The sequence below is a fragment of the Somniosus microcephalus genome, chromosome 13 (assembly GCF_052327205.1).
Source record: "Somniosus microcephalus isolate GS21.2 chromosome 13, FLI_Smic_1.0, whole genome shotgun sequence".
Lineage (NCBI taxonomy): Eukaryota > Metazoa > Chordata > Chondrichthyes > Squaliformes > Somniosidae > Somniosus > Somniosus microcephalus.
In genome coordinates, this window is record NC_140999.1 from 105,227,530 (window position 1) to 105,253,950 (window position 26,421).

At 48.4% G+C, this 26,421-nt stretch overlaps 1 protein-coding gene across 1 annotated transcript in view; it reads left to right on the forward strand.

The window, feature by feature from the left end:
* LOC147108520 (piezo-type mechanosensitive ion channel component 2-like) overlaps positions 1-26,421 on the forward strand; it is a 318,148-nt gene that overhangs the window by 139,217 nt on the left and 152,510 nt on the right. Inside the window, 2 exon segments of the mRNA XM_086004280.1 lie at positions 1,225-1,398; positions 25,747-25,788. Coding sequence (XP_085860406.1) covers positions 1,225-1,398; positions 25,747-25,788 — 216 coding nt within the window.

Here is a 26,421-nt window from a genome sequence, read left to right on the forward strand (position 1 = left end):
CAGGCAGCCAGAAAGAAAATGGCCGCCCAGCACCTCCCCTTTAAATATCGCTACCCCGGCCGCACGTACACCCCTCTGAGCGTCGGACATAGTGTCCGGCAGTACGTCAGGGGGCGCGACCCAAGTTTGCGGGCGGGGCGCAGCGCACGGCGATGTCTTAATCGTCGGAGGCGCAGTGCTGCGGGGCGCTACCGGCTACTGCTGCCGCTAACCTCCCGCTGAATTTCACGGGAGGCGGTAGCGGCGCCGCACCAGGGCACTAGTTGCTTTGCGCAAAGCAGCCAAATTTTGCCCCCCAAGTTTTTCAAACCTTTCATCACAACTAATTACATATCCTGTACTTGAGGTCATTCAAAACTCTGCTGCCCGCACCCTAACTCGCACCAAACCCGTTCACCCATCACCCCTGTGCTCGCTGACCTACATTGGCTCCCCGTCCACCAATTCTCATCCTTTTCTTCAAATCCCTCCATGGCCTCGCCCCTCCCTGCCTCTGTAACCTCCTCCAACCCTACAATCCTCCGGGAGTTCTGCGCTCCTCCAGTTCTGGCCTCGTGTGCATCCCCGATTTTCTTCGCCCCTCCATTGGCAGCCGTGCCTTCAGATGCCTAGACCCTAAGCTCTGGCGTTCCCTCCCTAAACCTCTCTACCTCTCCTTTTAAGATGGTTCTTAAAACCTACCTCGTTTAGTCACCTGTCCTAATATCTACTTGTGTGGCTTGGTGTTTGATAACGCTCCTGTGAAGCACCTTGGGACGTTTCACTACGTTAAAGGTGATATATAGATGCATGACGTTGTACAGCATCCGGACCTTGGAGATGCCTCGGTGGCCAGCACTGAATGTATCACTGGAGCTGCGGCTTGACCAACACTTGGGTGTGTCACAGTTACACCATCGGGGTATCGCCTGGGTGGGAATCCGGTGGAGCCGATCGCCCGTCCGTTGTAGAACCTGCCCGATTTTTATCCCATTGATTTAATCAGGCGGGTTTTATAACGGGCAGTTGATCCACTGACCCAGAATACCACCCAGCAGGTGGAGACCAAAAAGTTACCCCAATCTATTCCTGCGGAACGTCTGGATGTTTACTTAGTGAGAACTTGCATTTATATAGCGCCTTTCACAACCTCAACACGTCACAAAGCACTTTACAGCCAATGAGGTAAGTTTGAAGTGTAGTCACTGTTGTCAACTTACAATCCTGTTTTTTTTTTTCTCTTAGTTTGAAAGACCTGGGCTTAGAGCAGTACGACACTGCTGAGCTGTTTGCTAGCATCTTGCTCCCTTCATCCTTCCTCCTGGCATGCATCCTCCAGCTCCACTACTTCCATGATCATTTCCTCAGCCTTACTGATTGGAGGCAGGTCACTCCCAGGGAAGATAACCCCACCTACAGGTACATCTCTTCAGACTTTTATCTCTTCGTATGCTGTTTTTCACAGTGTTAATAAGAGTTTCCTTTTGAAGGCCTGACATCTTTATTTTTACATAATGGCCTGAGCAGGTGGGGGTGAGACCTGGTCCCAGATCTCTGCCAATGTAGCTCTTCAACCAGTAACTATAAGGAGCAATCCTGTAGTAACAGCCACCCCTCCACCCTGAGGTACTTCTCCCCCTCAATCTCCCTCGTAGCACAGCAGCGATCAGGCACTCATTGTGTGAGGAATCATGTGGCACAAACCCATGTCATTCTCCTCCGTGGCACAGTATGTTGAAATGCCAACACACCAGGCCATATCAAGAGTTAAAGAAATGTAAAGAGGGTGGGTAGTTAAAATCACCCAGGTTACTTATCTGCTCTGGAGGTGCCGGGAGCTGACCAGTTGTGACTGGAAAAAACTCTTCTAATTCACATACAACTACACTTTCAAAATCACAACTGTCCAGCCTTTGGCCCTCCATTCATCATGACATTTCTGCAGCTACTGATCTGCTCACTCACACCCTCACCTCCACCTTTGATGCCCTAGTCCCCATTAAAACTATTATGCTCTCTCACCCTGATCGTTCCCCTGGTACGGCCCTCATCTCCACTTCCTTAAGTCCAAGGGGCGCAAACGTATATGGCGGACAACGGGTTTAGCCGTTCATCGTCCGATCTGGCTGGACCACATAAAGCACTATCAGGACTTGCGCTCCTCGGCCAAAACTGCTCACTGTTCCAGGATCATCCTAGAATGCAAAGATAATCCCCGGCTTCTCTTCTCCACTTCTTAAACCCTTCTCCTGTCTCCTCCACCCTCACCTCCAACAACAGGTGCAAAGAGCTCATGGACTTTTTTGTCACTAAGATTAAGACCATCTGTTCAGCTGCCTCTGTCACTTCCCTCCCTTCCCAAAGCCCACCGGGCCAAACTTCCCCGAAGGTTCCCCCCTGCCCTAGCCCTGACCTCACATCTTTCTCTAGTTTCTCTCCTATCCCCCCTCATGCCATCTCCGCACTCACCTTATCCATGAGACCCACCTCCTTCTCCCTTGACCCTATTCCCACTAAACTGCTGACCACCCAACTTCCCTTCCTGGCCCCCATGTTAGCTGACATTGGTAACGGTTCTCTCCCCTCAGGTTCTGTCCACCTCACCTTCAAATCTGCCATCATCACCTCTCCTCAAGCAACCAACCCTTGACCCGTCCGTCCTTGCAAACTACCGCCCCATCTCCAACCTCCCTTTCCTCCCCAAAGTCCTTGAACCTTCTGTCACCTCCCAAATCCATGCCCATCTTTCCCGGAACTCCCGGTTTGAATCCCTCCAATCAGGTTTCCACCCCACCACAGTACCAAAACAGCTCTTATCAAGCCCTATGTGACCATGGTAAACTATCCCTTCTTGACCTGTCTGCAGCCTTTGACACGGTTGACCACTCCATCCTCCTCCATTGCCTCTCCACCATCATCCAGCCAGAGGGGACTGCACTCGCCTGGTTCCATTCCTATCTATCCAGTCTTAGCCAGAGAATCACCTGCAATGGCTTCTCTTCCTGCTCCTGCACTGTTACCTCTGGTGTCTCCCAAGGATCTATCCTTGGCCCCCTCCTATTTCTCATCTACATGTTACACCTCGGCGACATCATCCGAAAACACGACTTCAGGTTCCACATGTACGCTGACGACACCCAGCTCTGCCTCACCACCACTTCTCTTAATCACTCCACTGTCTCTAAGTTGTCTGACATCCAGTACTAGATGAGCAGAAATTTCCTCCAACTAAATATTGTGGAGACCAAAGCCATTGTTTTCGGTCCCCACCACAAGCTCTGTTCCCTAGCCATTGACTCCTTCCTGCTCCCTGGCAACTATCTAAGGCTGAACCAGACAGTTCGCAACCTTGGTGTCGTATTTGACCCTGCGATGAGCTTCCGACCACATATCCGCGCCATTACTAAGACCGCCTATTTCCACCTCCGTAACATCGCCCGACTCCACCCCTGCCTCAGCTCATCTGCTGCTGAAACCCTCATCCAGCCTTTGTTACCTCTAAACTGACTATTCCAATGCACTCCTGGCCGGCCTCCCATCCTCCGCCACCCTTAAACATAAGCTCATCCAAAACTCGGCTGCCCGTATCCCAACTTGCACCAAGTCACATTCACCCATCACCCCTGTGCTCGCTGACCTACATTGGCTCCCGGTTAAGCAACACCTCGATTTTAAAATTCTCATTTGTTTTCAAATCACTCCATGGCCTTGCCCCTCCCTATCTCTGTAACCTCCTCCAGCCCTACAACCTTCAGAGATCCCTGCACTCCTCCAAATCTGGCCTCTTGCCCATCCCCGATTTTAATCGCTCCACCATTGGTGGCAATGCCTTCAGCTGCTTAGGCCCTAAGCTCTGGAATTGCCTCCCTAACTTCTCTGCCTTGCTACCTCTCTTTCCTCCTTTAAGACGCTCTTTATAACCTACCTATTGCCCTAATATCCACTTATGTGGCTCGGTATCAAATTTTGTTTGATAACACTCCTGTGAAGCACCTTAGGACATTTTACTATGTTAAAGTCTATATAAATGCAAGTTGTTGTTGTTAACCTGCTCAACTGAGCAGGCGGAAAGGACACCCGCACAAAGTCGGTGGGGTCCTTTTTCACATATGCATGTTGGGTCCCGATAACATAATTTAATGATCATTCAAAATTGATGCCTCTATGTTTTTCCCTATTCACCTGAACAAAACTATTCCTAATTTGAATTACCCTCTATTAAATCTCCTTTTAGCCTTCTTTGCTTCAGTGGAAATAGTCCCAGTATCTCAAGTCTCTTCTCATAGCTATAACTTCTCAGATTCTCTTCTCTCCACCCCTCAGAGAAACCAGGTCTGCATCCCTTCACCCCGCTTTATGAGGGAGGTTGGGGTGTAAAGGAATGAGCCATACCTATACAGAGAAATTCACCATTCGATGAACAGAATTCTGACTTTATTAAAACATGAAAACTGGGTTTAAAAATCTAAAAGCCTCAACGACACAAGCTGTAAACAGAATTCAGGTTTTTGAGATAAGATAAGCTATTAACACAAAGCTGTAAACACCATACAAGCTTTTGAGAGAAAATCAGTTGTTGACACTGAAACAATGGCCCTATTGAAGCAAACCATTGGAGCTTCCAGAAAGTCTGAGCTTTAGAAAGAACACAATAAGATTTACCCAGTAAAATTGTTTTAAACAAACACTTTTGTAAACAGGCACATGAAAGAGCACAATGGTATAATGTTAAGGTGTCATAAAACCAACACTTTGGGAAACAGAAACACAGAACATTAAAGAACCAAATTCCTTCATAAATATGACACCATTAGATGCACCAAGCAATCACATGGTTTTTGTATTGAACTTGGAACACATAGGAGACTCGAAGTCTACTTACAACCAGCTAAGGTGATTTAAGAATTGAATAGAAGTCCTTCGTAAAAATGGCACCAAATAGATACATCTGTTATAACCATTTTTTATGATAAGTTTTGAACACCTACACAGCAGACAGAATTCTGCAAGCTAACAGCTGAATTGACAGTAAAAATAGAAAGAAGTCAACAGAAAGATGACTAGAGATAATTAGCTTACATCAGTAGAAAACTTCAAAGGATATACCACTGAAAAAAGGGTATAAAATATAGAACTTACAAATAGGAAAACAGAAGTCACTGGAAGGGGCAAGCGATTCTCAGCTTCAGAGAAGCACTCTGTAAGCCTACAACTCTCTGAGTCTCAGGTAATCAAGGTATTTGATTTTGGTGGATATCCTGGATTAAGGATAAGAAGTAGAAATGTAAAAATGTAGCAAAGTTAAGATTTGAGAATAAGGATCTCTGAGAATAAGAATCATAAGCTATTTGTATTTTGAACTGTTAATGTTGCGACTGAATCACCAGCTGTTAACTACATGTCGGTTCTTTAATAAATCTATATATTTTTAGAATTGTCTCAGAGTACTTCTGTATCAAACTCATGAACTCAATCTCTGTACACTCTTTGGTGAGGAGTTGCAGAATTCTGGGGGAGTATTCCAGACCCTCATAATATCCGAAAGGTTACAGTCTAGTTAAACTTATTAAAAGTGCTATCTGGAGGATGGCAACATCTTCAAGTCATTCCTTTCCTTTAGGGAGAGATAGTCTGGACCTTCAGACCCAATTAAGCATCTTATAGGATTCGGCTATCTCTAACTTTAGTTGAAGGTGAACGTCTGGGGTAGCCCGAAAAGGGCTAGGACTAGTAATTATCCCTTCAGTTGGTGCCCAATGTGTGTGTTAATGAGTTGATACAGAACCTATACTTATATTTATATCTATATCCACCTTATAGATTGTTAAGTATAGAAGGAGTGTTTTACTGACAGTGGTACTAAGACCCAGATTTAAGTTTCTAGAGACGACAAGTCCCTGATCAGGCCTTGTAGAACTTAAATCAGAACTCCCTCAATATACCATTGAGGTCTAGAAATTTCTTATAAAGTTCATATTAAACCCTAACCGAGGTTCGGTCCTGATGAAATGGCAAACCCTGTCTGAATTGGCCAAGTCTTTTTATTAGGAAATTCAAATGATTGCTTTATTAGGGGAAATAATCCTATCCCTGTACCTCCACAAGACCAAGTGATAATTTTTGAAATAGAAGGCTTTGATGCCGAAGGAGCTGTTAGAACTCATGGCATGGTTAATGTTGATCCCCAGAACCAGGGGATACAGAATATCCAGTCAGATAATCAAACAAATACTCCAAATCCACTAAATTCCTTAATGATAAGATGCACACCTGCACAATTGGGAGGCCTAATGAATGGTGCCCAACAAGGTGGTGGCAACCATGGCCGAATAGCAGGACCCGGAGTAGCCTATGCTCCTGGGGTCATGGATTCCGGTTAAGGTGGCAAACTCATGATGAAATAAATGACCAGAATCTTCGGGGAAACTATTGGCAGCTTAGAATCCGTTATAATCAATGCCGACAGGCATTAGCTCAATCTTATCTAAATGCTGGAGGCGCACTGATTACTGTTCCAGTAAGCCAACCCCAGCAACCACAAATTGCGCCCCTAGGTCAAGTAAACCTGAGCTCTATCTACACAATATGTGGTAGACTGGGAAACACCAGCCAGGAAAAAACCTGCTGGATTATAACTAACCTTGATAAATTGGAAACCTGTTGCCAAAATTGGAATGCCCAACACCTGAGGCAACTACTGCAGATGATACTAAGTTCAGACTTAATTCCCCCATTAAACCAGTGTAACAACTGGGTTCAAATATACGCTTATGTTCTCACGGCAACTCGGGGAGGGCATGTAATGGGTTCCATCAAGGAAATACTCACTAATACAGCCACAACTAAAGAGCTGGTAGCTGCCTACAGATTAGGCAAAGTACTTACACAGGACAACTGGGACATTGTCCACGGTTGCCTGACCAATCAATCCAAAATACAGTCCTCAAACTTGCCTGTGAGGGTGCTCTAAATGATTATTGAGATAACGAACAAAGATGGGATAATGTCAATCGCATTATCCAATTAAATCATGACCTCTTAGGTCTACCCCAAACTAAACCTATAATGAGATCAGAAACTAGGGATAAAAAAACTGGAGAAGGTACCTTTGGTACTCAGAAAGAAGAACTGTATAGACCCAAGTCTCAAGTACACCCTGCCCAAACAAAACTCATGGCTCGGGACCCCCAAGAGGGTATTCCAGAAGGTTTACACCCCCAACTCGCCCACAATACGAGACCGATTTCTCCCAGAAAGATGGGATAGATGAGGGGCTAGACCTCGAAAGGAAAGCGAAGGGCAGTGGACTCCCTATGGGGACAGCTTTTACACTGGCCAAAACTATCAGAGAGCCATGGGAGGGTACCGAGAAAACGGAAATTGGGATCAAAAAGATCCAACGTCCACCCCAACAGGAGGATCGTCAAGATAATAAATGGTCCAACAAACCCCCTCGGGGATCTGGAAAACATGATACCCCCAAGAGGGAGGAACAAAAATCAGTTAAAATAATTAAAGACAAAGCAGCAAATGAAACTCAGGCCTCTTGAATTCTCCTATGCCATGGCAACCTTGCCCACAAACACACAAGTGAAGGCCCTGTTTGATACGGGAGCTGATTACACTGTAATAGATCCTGCAATTATAAAAACTAAGTGGACAGATTTGGGGAGCCCAATTTGTAAAAAAATCATTAGGAGGATTCACACAAGACAAAACCAAAATTATTAATTTTTACAAAATACCTTCTTATTACTATATATGGAATCACGGTGACCCTAGATGTAGGACTGGTACCACAATTGACCTGTTCCCTCATTATAGAACAACGAGACATGAAACATTACCTTAAAATTTGAACCAGACCTGTAGAAGCATCCACAGACCAGGATGACATGGAAAAACATGTTCGAACACAGCTTGATCGAACTTGCCTAGAGGGGGGAGGCAAAGACCTCCTCGAGCAACTCATTAATAGATACTACCCTTATCTACAACGCCATCCAAATCAATGTGGAAAGATAGACATCAAACCCCACCCACTTGATGCTGGCTGGCACAAACCTAAAAAACAGTGGCCTATTCAAGACCACAAAGGAAAAATAGATCTAACAATGCTCAAAGAACTAACAGAACAAGGTGTCTTAATCAAAATGGCATCTAGAACTAATTCACCATTGTTTGGTGTTGCTAAACCAGATGGGAGGTGGAGATTAGTGGTCGATTATACAGCCTTAAATAAGGTAACGGCCCCACATACTGCACAACAGCAAAATTCCACAGCCCTTCTCTCTGGAATCACGAGGGAAAAATATAAATCTTGTATTGATCTAGCAAACGGCTTCTGGTCACATCCAATCGAAAAGGCTGATTGGCCAAAAACCGCAATGACTCGACCCGATGGTCATCAGTATTGCTGGACCAGATTGCCCCAGGGATTTCAAAACAACCCTGTTCTTTTTTCAGCTCACATCATTGACCTTTTAAAAGACCTACCTAACATCAATTCTTATGTGGACGATATATATCTGTCACATGACAATCTCCAAGAGCACTTGAAAGCCATTGATAGTGTTTTATCCAGACTTACAACTGCTGGGTATTTAATCAACATAAAAGTCAACTAGTTATGGAAGAGGTAGATTTCCTGGGCCTGCGAATAACTGGAAACGGTAGAGGATCAACTCAATCCTATAAAGAAAAATTAGCCACCATTCAATATCCTAAAACTCTGAAAAATCTGCAAGCTGGTTTAGGATTCCTGAATTTTGCTCGATCCTTTATGCCAACCTTTGCCGAGGTCTCAGCACCCCTGTATGCTAGAGTGGGCGAGGCAGAAAAAGGACCATTCATATTTTCACCAGACGATAACTCAAAATTGCAACAATTATGCCGAGAAGTACAAAATGCCATTGACCTGGAACAGAGGGACCTACAAGTTCCCCTCAATATTCATCTCAGGTCATCACCTAAAGTGGCAGTTGCAGTTTTCAATAATGAAAAGAGCATAGTGCCCATTCGGTTCCATTCTTATAACTTTTCCAATGTCGAAAGGAGGTACATTAAAAAAGAAAGGGTCATGACTATGGTAATCCAATGCCGCATCAAGGCACGAACCCTTCAAGGGAAATACCCGATTACCATTTATGCTGAGATTCCTGATTTAAGATCAACATTGGTGTGGAGATGCCGGTGTTGGACTGGGGTGGACAAATGTAAGAAGTTACATAACACTGTAAAGGTTGGGGGCTTCTTTAAACTGGTTTAAAGTAATTTTCCTGGTCTTGCAGCCTTTGCCTGCATTCAGACCAATTCCAATAAAACCAATTTTAAAACAGTGGTTTTGAATCGCTACCCCTCCTTCAGTTCTGAGTGGAGGAACTTATAATTAATGATATTAAAATAGGACAAGTGGTTTGGATGAGAGAAAAATCAAGTTTTATTACCTAAATAAACTACAATCACAAGAATAAATGATACCACACAAACACAGTAATTACATTAAAACTATATAACAGGGGGGTTGCAGATGGTGAAAATGAGGGATAAAATGACTACAATGTTATTTAAACAATCTTAGCAATTCCCTCAAATCACCACCCCAAACTCCTGCTAGGTTGCCTTGTTGAGGAGTCAGAACACCCTGCTCACCTGTGGTCCAGCGAAGTAAGGAGGAGCGATAGCTTCTCAGCAGCTATCTTTATACCTGGTCAGGTCCTGCCATTCTGCCCTGCAAGGGCTGTGTGCAAAATTCCCCGCCCAAAGGGTCCAATACACAAGAGAAAGCTGTGATTGGCTAACTCAAAGTGGTTAGACTGGGTTAATGTGTCTTCCGGAGCTCCCTGGACTGAAACAAAAGAGAATGCAACAGCCCTATTGTCCAGTGCTGGGTGATTTAAAAACCCATTCAATTCTTAAACGTTTCCCATTCAAGGTACAAAAGTCTCTTCTGCAGTTTAGATGTATCCACTCGATATACAAACAAATGCTAATAGCATTCAATTGCTTTGTAAACAAAGCATTGTCCTTTGTCTTCGGCCATGTGGTGACAGCCATTTTTATCCCTGGAAATTTAAAAGCACAACGCCCAGGGATTCTTTAATCAAAAAAATTAATCTTCAGAACTGTAAATTATTGCGAATTCTTACAGTCCGCCCTTGGATACTTCCAGCTTGCTTGTAGTATCCTCTTGAAGAAATGAACAATAATTTCTGACCCCTCACAAACAACCATCCCCTGTATTTACCTAATAGCTATCTGCCACTGATCCCTGTCCCGTCTATTCCCCTTAAATTCAAGAAAAAAACCATGGTACGGTAGGCATCTTACAGATACTTCAGTTTTCAATAAGGGGTCTCATACCCCTACACGCTTGTAAAATTATACAATGTAAACCAAATTTATAATCACCTTTTTTTACATCATAACTTATTACAAAATGTTGCAATCTTAGTTGCACAATGTAATCAAAATGATCCCAAGCACGGAGAGGGTCCTACGCCTCTGCTCAACTTGGGGCTGCAACACAAAATACAAAAAATCATTAAACAACATGCTTAAATGAACCCCGATCATCATGTGCCGATGATGGGTCACGAAATTCGAGTGGGCATTGCTCCTCCCACTCGGGCAGTAAATGTACCTTCCACGCCCCTTTGATCATCTTAAACTTTAAAACAGGCAGAATGGATTTACAAACCAGCCTGCTCCGCCAGCCCCGAGCCATTCCCTTGTCCTTTTGTGGAGGCGGGGTACCCGTCATGTATAAAACTTACCTTGGCACAGACCGAGACCGGGGAGTATGGGATCTCATGACTCCCAGTCCCTCCCCCTCCTGTCTTCCCTCGACTGGCTGCAGAAAATGATGGGTGCCTGTGTGGCGGCTCTCCCTGGCCCCACACTGATCCGGCCACCCACTCATCCTTCCCAGCCACACTTATCCTCTTTGCCCGTGGGCCCCCGGGTGAGTTCCTCCCTCCCCCGACCGCACCCACGCGACTCTTGGGTCTCCCCCTCCTCTATACAATCATTCCCGGGCCATCACCACCCACCCCCGGGGAATGCGTCCCTATGACAAGGCACCCGCGCTTCCCCATCGTGACTCCTCAACAGCGAGGTCTCCCGCAAGTGAACTTCGGTCAGGATAGTGCTGGGTTGGGAGCCGTGCCCCACCTAGCTGGAGCCATCTCCTCCCAGTAGGAGGAGTAGGCAAATTCCTCTGGATCCTGTCCGGTTTTTCCTGAAGATCGCTGCGGGGTCTCCTGGATTCGTCCAGTAGCGAGGTGATCCCCAACATTCCGTATCTTCATTCGATGCCCAGCTCAGGCTGGGCGAACATGGCTGCTTCATTTTCCAATCTCCTGCAAAAACTTAAAAGGACATGCAGCCAGGTCTCACTGACCTGCTGCCTTAGGTGGAGACATGGTCGGGTCCCTTGAACTCGGACCAAAATACAAACATTCGGCACACATATAAACTTAAACTCTTTAAACTACCAGTTAAATCAACAAAACTTAAAATACACCTTAAAAGCACGCTATATACACACACATAGCTATAATAGAAATGCCGCCCGTCTCCAGACGGCCAGGCTAATCTCTGGCACTGTCGCAGATTGCTGCTGGCTGCAGCGAAGCTGGAGTGCCTCCTGCCTCTGGTCCCTCGCAGCTTATGGCTGTTGAGTGGGGGCCTCTGTTCTCTGGCTTCTCCCTGGCTCGGGAGACCACCCTACTCCACTGTAAAGTGGGTGACTGTGGTAAACCATTGTTTGTATTCCACTGTGTACATGCCTGGACATGCCTCGGCTGACTCCTCCCACAAGTCCTAGTATAAAGGTGACTGCTCCCCAGCCCTTTGTATTCTGGACCGGTCGACCAGTCGAGGCAGACCTTCATTCTTTTGTTAATAAAAGCCTTTAGTTACTCTCTTAACTCTCAGTCTTTTATGAGTAATTGATAGCGCATCAATTTTATTAACAAAATTTTTATAATGGAGAAGATCCTCACACCAGCATGCCTGGACTTAGATCATCGGGAGGCGGACTCATCCACCAAGTTTACTCACTGGCTTAAGTGTTTCGAAAAATTCCTGACCGCCTCCGCAGCAATCAAATCAGACGAGGACAAACTGGATGTCCTGACCTCCAAAGTGAACCACCGAGTGTACTCGGTCATCCAAGACGCGACCTCGTACGCGGACGCTATCAAGCTCCTCAAGGACCAGTACACGCGCCCAGTGAACGAAGTGTACGCCAGGCACCTTCTGGGGAGTCGTAAACAACAACCTGGGGAATCGACCGTGGAATACCTTCAGGCACTGTCTGTGCTTGGCCGGGCCTGTGGTTGTAAGGATGTAAAGGCCGCCGTGTACACAGAGGAACTTATCCGGGACGCTTTTGTAGCGGGCCACAGATCCAATTACACCCGACAGCAACTGTTGGAGCAGAGTGACCTCGACCTCAACAAGGCCTCTGAACTCGCACTATCATTGGATGCAGCCTACCGGGGCATGGATGCCTACTCCTCTGCACCGTGGACGCCGCGGGGAATGACAGCCTGGGACATGGTAGGACCGCCTCATAGCGCCGTGCCACCCCAGCAACGGCCCAACTACCGCAGCAGTGTCCCAAGGCCAGACAGCAGTGCCCCAAGGCCAGAAATGCTACTTCTGTGGCCAGGCAAAACACCCCAGAGCACGCTGCCCGGCGAAAAACGCGATCTGCTCGGGCTGCGGGAAGAAGGGACACTAGCTAGCGCCTGCAGGGCCAAAGCCACCCCGAACCCCAGCAGCGCCGCGTGTGGGCCATGCGGGCCGCCATCTTGGGCCTCCCCGGCCATGTGCGAACCACCGGTACAGCAGCCATTTTGGACGCCTCCAGCCACATGGGGATCATGGACGCCGCCATCTTGGACGACAGCCGGAACGCAGCAGGCCCCCAACACCGCCTCATCTGATACCCGCAGCGACACACCGACCCCTACGCTGGCATCCGTTACACTGGACCAAGCGAGACCGCACCAGCTGGCCAGTTCCACAATGGACATTAAGGTAAATGGCCACGATACAATCTGCCTTTTTGACTCTGGGAGCACGGAGAGCTTCATCCACCCCAACACGGTGCGGCGTTGCTCTCTCCCAGTCCTGCCTGCGCACCAGCGGATTTCTATGGCCTCCGAGTCCCAGTCGGCGGACATCGGCGGCTACTGCGTGGTGACACTCGTAGTAGACGGGACTGTGTACGATCATTTTAAACTTCTGGTCCTGCCCGACCTCTGCGCTGCCGTCCTGCTGGGGTTAGATTTTCAGTGCCACCTTAAAAGTGTTACGATGGCGTACGGTGGACCCCTCCCCCCACTCACAGTCCGCAGCCAGCAGCTTCCAAATTGCCCGCCGCGCACCAGGTGCAACCTCTCCACACTCAGAGTCACCCCCCCACCACTGTTTGCTAACCTCACCCCCGACTGTAAGCCCATCGCCACAAAGAGCAGGCGATACAGTGCCGGGGACAGGGTTTTCATTAAAACCGAAGTGGAGCGGCTCCTGAAGGAAGGGATTATTGAGGGCAGCACCAGCCCCTGGCGAGCCCAGGTTGTGGTCGTTAAGACCGGCGAGAAGCAGCGCCTGGTCATCGACTACAGCCAGACAATAAATCGCTACACCCTGCTGGACGCCTACCCACTCCCCCGCATAGCTGATATGGTCAACCAGATCGCGCAGTACCGCGTCTTCTCGACCATTGACCTGAAATCAGCGTACCACCAGCTCCCTATCCACCCTGAGGACCGCCAGTATACTGCCTTTGAGGCAAACGGCCGCCTCTATCACTTCCTTAGGGTTCCCTTTGGCATCACCAACGGGATCTCCGTCTTCCAAAGGGAGATGGACCGGATGGTAGATCAAAATGCGTTGCAGGCCACTTTCCCATATCTGGACAATGTGACCATCTGCGGCCGTGACTTGCAGGACCATGACGCAAACCTCGAAAAATTCCTCCGCACCGCCCAACTCCTGAACCTGACATATAACAAGGAGAAGTGCATATTCCGCACAAACCGCCTCGCCATCCTTGGCTGTGTTGTGGAACACGGAGTCATCGGCCCCGACCCCAACCGGATGCGTCCCCTTATGGAACTCCCACTGCCCCACTGCCTCAAGGCCCTGAAGAGGTGCCTAGGGTTTTTCTCCTATTACGCCCAGTGGGTCCCCTACTATGCGGACAAGGCCCGTCCGCTGATCAAGTCCACCTCTTTTTCCCTTGACGGCAGAGGCCCGCTTAGCCTTCCACCGTATCAAGGGGGACATTGCCAAAGCCACCATGCACGCAGTGGACGAATCCATCCCCTTCCAGGTGGAAAGCGACGCGTCCGACTTTGCCCTGGCCGCTACCCTCAATCAGGCGGGGAGACCCGTGGCCTTTTCACGAACCCTCCAAGGCCCGGAGACCAGACACTCCGCTGTTGAGAAGGAGGCCCAGGCGATTGTGGAGGCTGTGCATCATTGGAGGCACTACCTGGCCGGAAAACGATTTACCCTGCTCACTGACCAGCGTTCAGTTGCTTTCATGTTTAACAACAAGCAGAGGGGCAAAATCAAAAATGACAAGATCTTGAGGTGGAGAATCGAACTTTCCACCTACAATTACGAGATCTTGTACCGGCCCGGGAAGCTCAATGAACCCCCGGATGCGCTATCGCGTGGCACCTGCGCCAGCGCGCAGATCGATAGACTGCGGGCCCTCCACAATGACCTCTGCCACCCGGGGGTCACCAGGTTCTTCCACTTCATCAAGGCCCGCAACCTGCCTTACTCTATCGAGGAGGTCAGGACCATGACCAGGAACTGCCAAGTCTGCGCTGAGCGCAAACCGCACTTTTGTAGACCAGACAGGGCCCACCTGATAAAAGCCACTCGCCCCTTCGAACGCCTGAGCGTTGATTTTAAAGGGCCTCTCCCCTCCTCCGACCGCAATGTGTACTTCCTCAATATTATTGATGAGTACTCCCGTTTCCCGTTCGCCATCCCCTGCCCGGACATGACCAGTGCCACAGTCATTAAATGTCTGAACGACCTCCTCACCCTGTTTGGTTTCCCCAGCTATATCCATAGCGACTGGGGCTCATCGTGTATGAGCGACGAACTCCATCAGTACCTGCTAACTAGGGGTATTGCCACAAGCAGGACCACCAGTTACAACCCCCGGGGGAACGGACAGGTGGAAAGAGAAAATGCGACAGTTTGGAAGGCCGCCCTGCTAGCCTTAAAGTCTAGGGGCCTTCCAACCTCCCGCTGGCAGGATGTGCTCCCCGATGCGCTCCACTCTATTCGGTCACTGCTCTGCACTGCCACTAACGCCACCCCTCATGAGAAAATGTTTGTCTTCCCAAGGATGTCCACACCGGGGACATCGCTACCGCCATGGCTGACGTCCCCAGGGCCGGTCCTACTGAGAAGACACGTGAGGACCCATAAAACGGACCCCCTGGTCGAGAGGGTCAACCTCCTCCACGCCAACCCCCAGTGTGCTTACATTGCATACCCGGACGGGCGGGAGGACACAGTCTCCATAAGAGACCTTGCACCCTCGGGGGCCGCAGTAACCCACTACTCACTACCACCACCCCCCCACGACCCGATATCCAGCCCCAGCAGACGGCAGGCCTGGGCCCCGCGACCCGCTCGACATCTACGAGGACGACACGCCTGTGCCACAGCCTACGCAGCACTCGACGCCGGAAGCTCCACTACCCCTGCCATCGCCACGCCGATCACAGCGGCAGACAAGACCTCCGGAGAGACTCCAATACACTAACTTTTAATACACTTCACCCCGCCGGACTCAATTTTAAACAAGGGGTGAATGTGGTAAACCACTGTTTGTATTCCACTGTGTACATGCCTGGACATGCCTCGGCTGACTCCTCCCACAAGTCCTAGTATAAAGGTGACTGCTCCCCAGCCCTTTGTATTCTGGACCGGTCGACCACTCGAGGCAGACCTTCATTCTTTTGTTAATAAAAGCCTTTAGTTACTCTCTTAACTCTCAGTCTTTTATGAGTAATTGATAGCGCATCAGTGACCATGCTTTCTTAGGCTGGGGCACCCGCTGAGACCTTCTGAGGGATGTCTCTATGGGGGAAACTTTGGCTGGCGGACCCTGAGCTTGGGTCACAGCCCCAGCTGGCTGGGAACCTTCTCCCCAATGTCCAAATAGCCCGCACTGTATAATGTACCTGGCAGCCTGCCGGTGCAAATCTCTCTCTGGGTTTGTCTGCTCTTCCCTGCCCACTCCTTGCTGGGGGCAGGTATACTCTCACCACCCGCTGCTGGTGGCTGGAAATTTTCCTCCCCATGTTTAAAACCTGGTGTCAGCTCCCTCCCTATGTCTCCTGCAAGAGGGATTGCTATCCCTGCCCCCACAGGGTCCCACATCATGGGGGGGACCACTCTAGAAGCGGGCTGGGAAGCTGGCCCCTTTAAACAGGCCACAGTGCCTGTCTTTACAGGCGGTGAACTTGAACTTGCCTTGTACAGCAAACTCATGTTCCCTCACCCAGGTGGCTTTAACTGGGGAATTTTGGACCTGCCTTTCGTCTGGGGCAAAAACTATCCCCTGTGTGCCTCCCTTGTCCCGGATTTCTGCTACTGGACCTGCTCTACAGGGGTCCCAGAACTCTCCTTCCCTGTTCCCTGGCTTAAACAGCTTACTCTGCCCAGGAATGGCTCCTCCCCCTACACAAGCCACCACACTTGCCTGTGAACTCGAACTTGCTGTGGGCTGAGGATTCCTATTCTCAGGCTCACTCATCACGGGCGGACCGTACCTCCGTTGTTGGAGGGGGTACACTGATGCTGGTCCCCGCCTGCCTAGCGGGACCTGCTGGTGTTCTCCTACCACCCCATTGTCCACCCCTCCTCGCTGCCAGAGCTCCTCAAGATTCGGAGCTGTGGGCTGCGGTCTTGGGGTCTCTAATTCCCTAGCCAGCCTTTCCCTGGGTGTTGCCTCTGGGACGGTTTGATTTGGGCTGCCAGTAAAATCCAGCTGACCTGCCTTCGGGCTGATCATGCAAATCATTCCCCTTGCTACCTTTAAAGCCACGTTAAGGCTTTCTATCTCTGCCCTACAGGGGCCATGATCTGCTTCACCAAACCTGGCATTCTCTTCCCGCAGTCTCATCTCACCATCTCTGGCCTCAGTGACTTCCTGCACAAGGCGCTCTATAACCTCCTCCTGCTCTCTCTTCACACCCTTCCTAATCCAGCCACCTATACCCCGATAGGTCAGCCTACACACTGCTGCTAAAATCCGCAGGGCTACCCACATACTGAAAACGAGAGAAACAAGAGCTGATGCTTTCTCCAGATCCAGACCACTTATTAAATCAAAAATTGCCTCCACTCCTACTTGGCTTGCCATTGTAAGGGTTGGGGGCTTCTTTAAACTGGTTTAAAGTAATTTTCCTGGTCTTGCAGCCTTTGCCTGCACTTAGACCAATTCCAATAAAACCAATTTTAAAACAGCGGTTTCGAATCGCTAACCCTCCTTCAGTTCTGAGTGGAGGAACTTATAATTAATGATATTAAAACAGGACAAGTGGTTTGGATAAGAGAAAAATCAAGTTTTATTACCTAAATAAACTACAATCACAAGAATAAATGATACCACACGAACACAGTAATTACATTAAAACTATATAACAGGGGGGTTGCAGACGGCGAAAACGAGGGATACAATGGCTACAATGTTATTTAAACAATCTTAGCAATTACCCTCAAATCACCACCCCAAACTCCTGCTAGGTTGCCTTGTTGAGGAGTCAGAACACCCTGCTCACCTGTGGTCCAGCGAAGTAAGAGCGAGTGATAGCTTCTCAGCAGCTATCTTTATACCTGGTCAGGTCCTGCCGTTCTGCCCTACAAGGGCTGTGTGCAAAATTCCCCGCCCAAAGTGTCCAATACACAAGAGAAAGCTGTGATTGGCTAACTCAAAAGTGGTTAGACTGGGTTAATGTGTCTTCCGGAGCTCCCTGGGCTGAAACAAAAGAGAATGCAACAGCCCTATTGTCCAGTGCTGGGTGATTTTAAAAACCCATTCAATTCTTAAACGTTTCCCATTCAAGGTACAAAAGTCTCTTCTGCAGTTTAGATGTATCCACTCGATATACAAACAAATGCTAATAGCATTCAATTGCTTTGCAAACAAAGCATTGTCCTTTGTCTTCAGCCATGTGGTGACAGCCATTTTTATCCCTGGAAATTTAAAAGCACAACGCCCAGGGATTCTTTAATCAAAAAAAAAATCTTCAGAACTGTAAATTATTGCAAATTCTTACAACACCAGGTTATAGTCCAACAGTTTTATTTGAAATCACAAGCTTTCGGAGCGCTGCTCCTTTGTCAGGTGAAGTGGAGAGATGCATAAAGACACAGCTTATATAGTCAAAGAATAATGCCAGATGATTACAGGTAATCTTTCTAACTGCCATTTAACGCACCTCGGCAGAGAGATAATCACAGCAATCAAAGGTGTGAATGGTGTCCAAACAGGTCAGTCAGGAAAACATTACATCAAAGAACAATGAGGTGGGGTCACAAAGGGTCAAATGTTGCAGATGCTGGGGTCTGTATGAAAAACAAAAAACAGACAAAAAAACATTTTTTTTGCTGGAAATCACTGCAGGTCCGGCCGCATCTGTGTAGAGAGAACAAGCCAATGACGACTCGAGTCTAGATGACCCTACGTCAGGTGGGGTTACATGTAGCGTGACATGAACCCAAGATCCCGGTTGAGGCCGTCCTCATGAGTGCGGAACTTGGCTATCAGTTTCTGCTCTACGATTTTGCATTGTTGTGTGTCTCGAAGGCCGCCTTGGAGAATGCTTACCCGAAGATCGGAGGCTGAATGTCCTTGACTGCTGAAGTGTTCCCCAACTGGGAGGGAACACTCCTGTCTGGCGATTGTTGTGCGGTGTCCGTTCATCCATTGTCGCAGTGTCTGCATGGTCTCGCCAATGTACCATGCTCTGGGGCATCCTTTCCTGCAACGTATGAGGTGGACAACGTTGGCCGAGTCACATGAGTATGTACCATGTACCTGGTGGGTGGTGTCCTCACGTGTGATGATGGTATTTGTGTTGATGATCTGGCATGTCTTGCAGAGGTTACCGTGGCACGGTTGTGTGGTGTCGTGGTCGCTGTTTTCCTGAAAGCTGGGTAATTTGCTGCGAACGATGGTCTGTTTGAGGTTAGGCGGCTGTTTGAAGGCGAGTAGTGGAGGCGTGGGGATGGCCTCAGTGAGGTGCTCATCATCATCGATGACAAGTTGAAGGCTGCGAAGAACATGGTGTAGTTTCTCCGCTCCGGGGAAGTACTGGACGACGAAGGGTACTCTGTTGGTTGTGTCCCGTGTTTGTCTTCTGAGGAGGTCTATGCGATTTTTTGCTGTGGCCCATCGGAACTGTCGATCGACGAGTCGAGCGCCATATCCCGTTCTTACGAGGGCGTCTTTCAGCGTCTGTAGGTGTCCATCGCGTTCCTCCTCATCTGAGCAGATCCTGTGTATTCGCAGGGCTTGTCCATAGGGGATGGCTTCTTTAACGTGGTTAGGGTGGAAGCTGGAGAAGTGGAGCATCCTGAGGTTGTCCGTGGGCTTGCGGTAGAGTGAAGTGCTGAGGTGTCCATCTTTGATGGAGATTCGTGTGTCCAAGAATGAAACCGATTCTGAGGAGTAGTCCATGGTGAGTTTGGTGGGATGGAACTTGTTGATGTTATCGTGTAGTCTTTTCAGTGATTCTTCGCCGTGGGTCCATAGGAAGAAAATGTCGTCGATGTATCTGGTGTATACTATTGGTTGGAGGTCCTGTGCAGCGAAGAAGTCTTGCTCGAACTTGTGCATGAAGATGTTGGCGTATTGGGGTGCGAATTTGGTCCCCATGGCTGTTCCATGTGTTTGGGTAAAGAACTGGTTGTCGAAGGTGAAGACATTGTGGTCAAGGATGAAGCGGATGAGTTGTAGGATGGCATCTGGAGATTGGCTGTTGTTGGTGTTGTGTACTGAGGCTGTCGCAGCGATGCCGTCATCGAGGGGGATACTGGTGTAGAGTGCCGAGACATCCATCGTGGCGAGGAGTGTTCCTGGTTCAACTGGTCCGTGGCTGCTGAGTTTCTGTAAGAAGTCTGTAATGTCGCGACAGAAGCTGGGGGTTCCCTGTACGATGTATCCAGAGAGGTTCTCACACAGGGTTCCGTTGCCTGATACGATAGGATGTCTGGGTGTGTTGGCTTTGTGTATCTTTGGGAGGCAGTCGAGGTCTCCCACGCGGGGAGTACGTGGGATGAGAGCGCATAAGATGCTTTGAAGGTCTGGATCGAAGGTCTTGATCAGTCTGTTGAGTTGGCGGGTGTGTTCTTTGGTCGGATCTGCGGGTAAATGTCTGCACTGTTCCTGGTTGTCCAGTTGTCGGTATGCTTCTTTGCAATAGTCCGTTCTGTTTTGTATGACGATGGCTCCTCCTTTGTCTGCTGGTTTGATGACGATGTTGCGGTTGGTCTTGAGAGCGTGGATGGCGTTGCGTTGTGCTTGGGTGACATTCTGGACTGTCTTGTGAGTGCGGCTGATGAATCTGGTGTTGATGCATCTCCTGACAGCTTGAGCATACATGTCAAGCTTAGGGCAGCGACTCTCCGGAGGGGTCCAATTTGACTCTTTCTTCTTTGGTTGCTGCACTGCAGATCCCTCTGTCTGCTGTTCCAGATCATTGGTTGTCTCATTGGGTTCACTGCTGACATCTTGGGATTTGTGGAAGAATTCCCAGAGCCTCATTCTCCTGATGAATTCCTCTGTGTCTGCCGCGAGACCGATGGGGTCCATTTTGGTGGTGGGCAGAAATTGAGCCCTCGGCTGAGAACTTCAATTTCGTCTGGTTGAAGGGTGTGGTCAGACAAGTTGACGATGGACTTCCCTGTGGTTTCAAGCATGGTACCGGGGGAGGCTTGGTTGCTGCTGGTGGTGATGCCGAGTTTCTCAAGCTTCCTGTTCTTGGTGTGCATGTAGGCAGTGTAGTTCCGTTGCCTCGTCTGTTTGGCGGTGTCTCATAGCTGGTCTGCTGTGTCCTGAGCACAGGCTAAGAACATGGACTCTATCTCGGTTTCGAGGTTGCGGCGTCTGCTGTAGAGCTGGTGTACGAGATGGTTGAGGAGTGTGCGAGAGGTTCGACGGCAGAGTCTCTCAGCGTAGTCTGTGTTGTAGGTCGACTTGAGTGGGTTCGTGATCTGTAGTCCTTTCGGGATCTTGTCTGCTTTCTTGCATCTCTGTAGAAACCTGATGTCTGTGTCGATATGCGCGACCTCCTTGGAGATCCTCTCCACTTTGAGCCGGCAGTTTGTGGTGTCGGTAGTAGCCATGGTGTGGAGATGCCGGTGTTGGACTGGGGTGGACAAATGTAAGAAGTCACACAACACCAGGTTATAGTGCAACAGTTTTATTTGAAATCACAAGCTTTCGGAGCGCTGCTCCTTCGTCAGGTGAAGTGGAGAGATGCATAAAGGCATAGCTTATATAGTCAAAGAATAATGCCAGATGATTACAGGTAATCTTTCTAACTGCTAACTTTCATGTCACGCTACATGTAACCCCACCTGACGTAGGGTCATCCAGACTCGAGTCGTCGTTGGCTTGTTCTCTCTACACAGATGCGGCCGGACCTGCTGTGATTTCCAGCAAAAAAAATGTTTTTTTGTCTGTTTTTTGTTTTTCATACAGACCCCAGCATCTGCAACATTTGACCCCTTGTGACCCCACCTCATTGTTCTTTGATGTAATGTTTTCCTGACTGACCTGTTTGGACACCATTCACACCTTTGATTGCTGTGATTATCTCTCTGCCGAGGTGTGATAAATGGCAGTTAGAAAGATTACCTGTAATCATCTGGCATTATTCTTTGACTATATAAGCTGTGTCTTTATGCATCTCTCCAGTTCACCTGACGAAGGAGCAGCGCTCCGAAAGCTTGTGATTTCAAATAAAACTGTTGGACTATAACCTGGTGTTGTGTGACTTCTTACAAAATCAACATTGAGGATGGCTTCTGATGAAAAAAGAGCCACCCAGATCTGAAATGATATATGGGCATCATTCTTGAATGATCCTACACTCATTTTTAAATTCCTCTCCCCAGAAATGGACTTAGAGCACCTCCCCATCATGGAGGAGGATGATATGGAGGAGGGAATCAGACAAATACCTATGAGACCGCTTACAGAATACCATCAAGTTATTTACTATGATGGATCGTCAATGACGATTAAAAAAGGGACATCCCAACAATCCTCAGCTGGGATGGATATAGTAGTAGGGACTTTTCAAAATTCCTATACTTTTTATCCAGAAGAATTACTGTCTATACCCCTTGGCCATAAGACAGCACAATATGCTGAAGCCGCAGCATTACGGTATGCTTTAGAAAAGGCAGACCTTATTAAGCCCACACTAATCTGCACGGATAGTGACTTATTGTAAAAGAGGATATAACCAAGATCTCGTTTTCTGGGAACAAACAAATTTTACCAATCATAAGGGTAAACCCTTAAAACATAAATCATTGTGGGAAGATATTCTCCGTTCGAAAATGGCGAAACAGAATTGTCAGGTGATTCATGTAAACGGGCATACCACTGGGACAGTACACTCAAAAGGAAACAGCCTTGCAGACGAACAAGCGAAATGTTCGGTCTGCAGAACACCCTCTCGAGAGGGGCCTGCCAATGTTAGTGTAATCACTAGGGCAGAACGGGCAGCTAATCAGGATGAGGAACTGATTCAGCTATTGGACCCAACAAAAGAGAATCCAGCAGGATATCCATCAAAGTACTTTTACTCAGAAACCCCTACCAGTATTGTGCTAGTTAAGTTGCCCAAGGGAAACCGAGAAGTACCCCCGAGACACGAACGAGAACAGCATGAAAAAGAAGCTCACGAGGGCATAGGTCAAGCACATTGTGGTGCCAGAACAACATTCTGCAAATTGACACCCTTATATTGGTGGCCAGGCATGCTTAAGGCCTGTAAAACATACGTGGCAAATTGTGAGCCATGCTATTTATCCAATAAGTCATCACTAATTAAGCCACCACCATTGGCTCCTGTGAAAGCTGATGAGCCAATGGGAAAATTCTTTATTGACTTTATTGGACCACTTCCCCCATCTTTGGGATATAGACATGTTCTCATTTGTATAGATGGATGCACTTCCTTCTGCTGGCTGGTCCCCACAAAAACTGTTTCGGAAAACGCACTTGCCAGGGCTATTTCTGATATAATTACTGTAGCTGGTGCACCCAAAATCTTACACTCCGATCAAGGAGGAGCCTTTGTACCCAAGGTCTTCAAAGACTACTGCGAATAAATGGGGATTGGGTTAGAGCACAGCACGCCACATCATCCGCAATCAGCGGAGCTGGTGGAACGTAAAAACCAGGAAGTAAAAAAGCTATTGGTCAAACTGTTGAGAATCAAGGGGAATAAGTGGACCACCATCATTCCGGAGGTGCAGCTATCACTCAATAATGTGCCCGCATCTGCATCAGGGACCTAAAACTCCATATTATCTGATGTATGGGGTTGAGATGAATACACCGCTTACCCATAGTTCTTTTATTGCCTCTACACACTCTTGAGTCCTTGACCTGACAGCGACAGTTAGATTTAAAAAAAGAAGTAACAGCGGAGATTCATCGAATTGATCAGAGGATAAGGGAAGCAAATAGGCAGAAAAAATTGGCAAATAAAGCATGGCAACCCATAGTAGGAGAATGGGTACAAGAAAAGAAGTTCGAGCAAAAATCTGGTTTAAGACCGAAATGGAAAAAACCTTTTCAAATGCATTCTGTTATTAACGAAAGAACAGTTCAAATACATATTAACCAGCCGAATGGCAAGCATATTCTTAAAATTGTCTCCATAGACAATCTCAAAAGATGTCCTGCGGGATACCGAAATGAAGGAACAATACAAGGTGCAGTCGTACACTGTCTTTCAAGACCCAGCTTTTGGAGCACGACACAGGAAATGGATGCGATCGAATTACTGACAACGGTCAGTCAGATGGTGTCGCCGGCTCCTCCACACGTTGCTTGGCAACGCATCAGTAATTGGATTTGCGAAAAGCAACAACCGAAACAAGGAACGATCAATGAGTTACTTCAACAAAGGAGGAAGACACAGCGGATGAAGAAGGAATCAACTGAGTGCCTGGCAAGGCTTTTACGAAAACACGCATCTGTACACATGCCGGATCGAAGGAACAGCGTGTCAAGCTTCAACTAGTTTCAAATGATGTCTCCTTGACTCGTATGAATAACTCACCTCTACGGAATGTACATCTGCCGATTGGACATTCTAAGTACATGTTGTTTCACTAGTGGCATGACTATGTACTTATCGTCCTTTTAAACGGTGTTCAATTTAAAATAAGGCAAAACGTTTTCCTAGGATGACTTAAAAGTAATTTTCATGTAGCACATGATTGTGAATCTCGTGAAATTAATATGCTATTGTAACCTTATTAGTATCGTTGACCAAACTCTGCCTTGATGTTTTTGAGTTCATTTTTTGGTCAAGAGGAGGGTGTAAAGGAATGAACCATACCTATACAGAGGAATACACCATCCAATGAACAGAATTCTGACTTTATTAAAACAATTTTACTGGGTAAATCTTATTGTGTTCTTTCTAAAGCTCAGACTTTCTGGAAGCTCCAATGGTTTGCTTCAATAGGGCCATTGTTTCAGTGTCAACAACCGATTTTATCTCAAGAGCTTGTATGGTGTTTACAGCTTTGTGTTAACAGAATACAGGCTTTTGAGGTAAGATAGGTTTACAGCTTGTGTCGTTGAGACTTTTAGATTTTTAACCCAGTTTTCATGTTTTAATAAAGTCAGAATTCTGTTCATCGGATGGTGAATTTCTCTGTATAGGTATGACTCATTCCTTTACGGGGGCGGGGGGCAATCATTTTTTTTAATATGCTTTTCCTTCGAGGAGTCCAGATTGCTTCCCTGGCCTGGAATCCAGTGGTGAGGCTCACGCACCCTCTTGGTGGCCTGCATGCTTCGGTGTCCTGTCCTCCAACATACACCGGCTCCCTTTACAGCTGAGGAAGCAAGAACATTCATCGTAGTCTGTTGCCCACCACGTCACACCACCCCCCCCCCCCGCCGCCAACCACGTTTGTACCGGCCTCCTCCTCCACCTCGGTGGCCTTGTTTGGAGTGGACAGAGGCTCCGCTCCCACACAAGGCTATTGGATAGTGACGTTTTAGGCCAGGCCTTGCGAATCCGGGTCCCTGGCCATTCTGCTGGACTCCCAGGAGTCTGGCAGAACAGCCGTGTGAAATGTGGGACGACGTTGTCCCAGGAGCCTCTACTGGAGTAAGATGTCCGAGATCCTGGTAATGTCTCTTCTGCTCCAGAGGCCCTGTGAGAAGGTGATCAATTAGAAATCCAATTCTTGAGGTTAAGTAACGTGTAAAGGTGATTGGAAGTGGTTAAGAAGCAATAGAGTGTGGATGTTAAGGAGCTGGGACATGTGTGTTTAAAATAAAATCACTTCACTTCACAGCCAATATGATCATCAGGTCAGAATCCATTGCAGTAACACAGTGTGCCAATCTACGATTTGGGGGGAATATGTGTGTTTATAGGTTTATCCGTATACTTTTTCCTACTTTTCCTTATCTACTGTTGATTTGGTGTCCCTACTTTCCTATTGCAGTGGTCTCAAAGTAGAAGGCCGTGTTACTGTGCTCTCTCACAGGTGAGTGTATCGATCCGTCACTGCAATCTTTTATTTTCTCCATGTTCTACGATGCTTTTCATGCTATTGTACAATCAACCTAGTCTTGCAGAGGCCCAGGGGGCGGGGGGGGGAGGCCTGGGTTGTAGGGGGGAGGTGGAGAAGGGAGGCCTGGGGTGGGGGGGGTGAGGCCTGGGGTGGGGGGAGGTGGAGAGGGAAGACCTGGGGTGGGGGGGAGGTGGAGAGGGAAGACCGGGGGTGGGGGAGGTGGAGAGGGGAGGCCTGGGGTGGGGGGGAGGCCCTGGTGGTGGGGGTGGGGGGAGGTGCAGAGGGGAGACCTGGGTTGGGGGGGGGAGGGGAGGCCCGGGTGGTGGGGGAGGAGGTGGAGAGGGGAGGCCTGGAGTGGGGGGGGAGGGGAGGCCCGGGTGGTGGGGGAGGAGGTGGAGAGGGGAGGCCTGGGGTGGGGGGTGGGGAGGCGAGGCCTGGGTTGGGTAGGGGGGGAGGGGAGGTCCGGGTGGTGGGGGAGGAGGTGGAGAGGGGAGGCCTGGGGTTGGGGGGGGAGGGGAGGCTTGGGGTGGGGGGGGAGGGGGCAGGGGGAGGCACGGGTGGTGAGGTGAAGGGGAGGCTTGGGGTGGGGGGTGGAGGGGAGGCCGG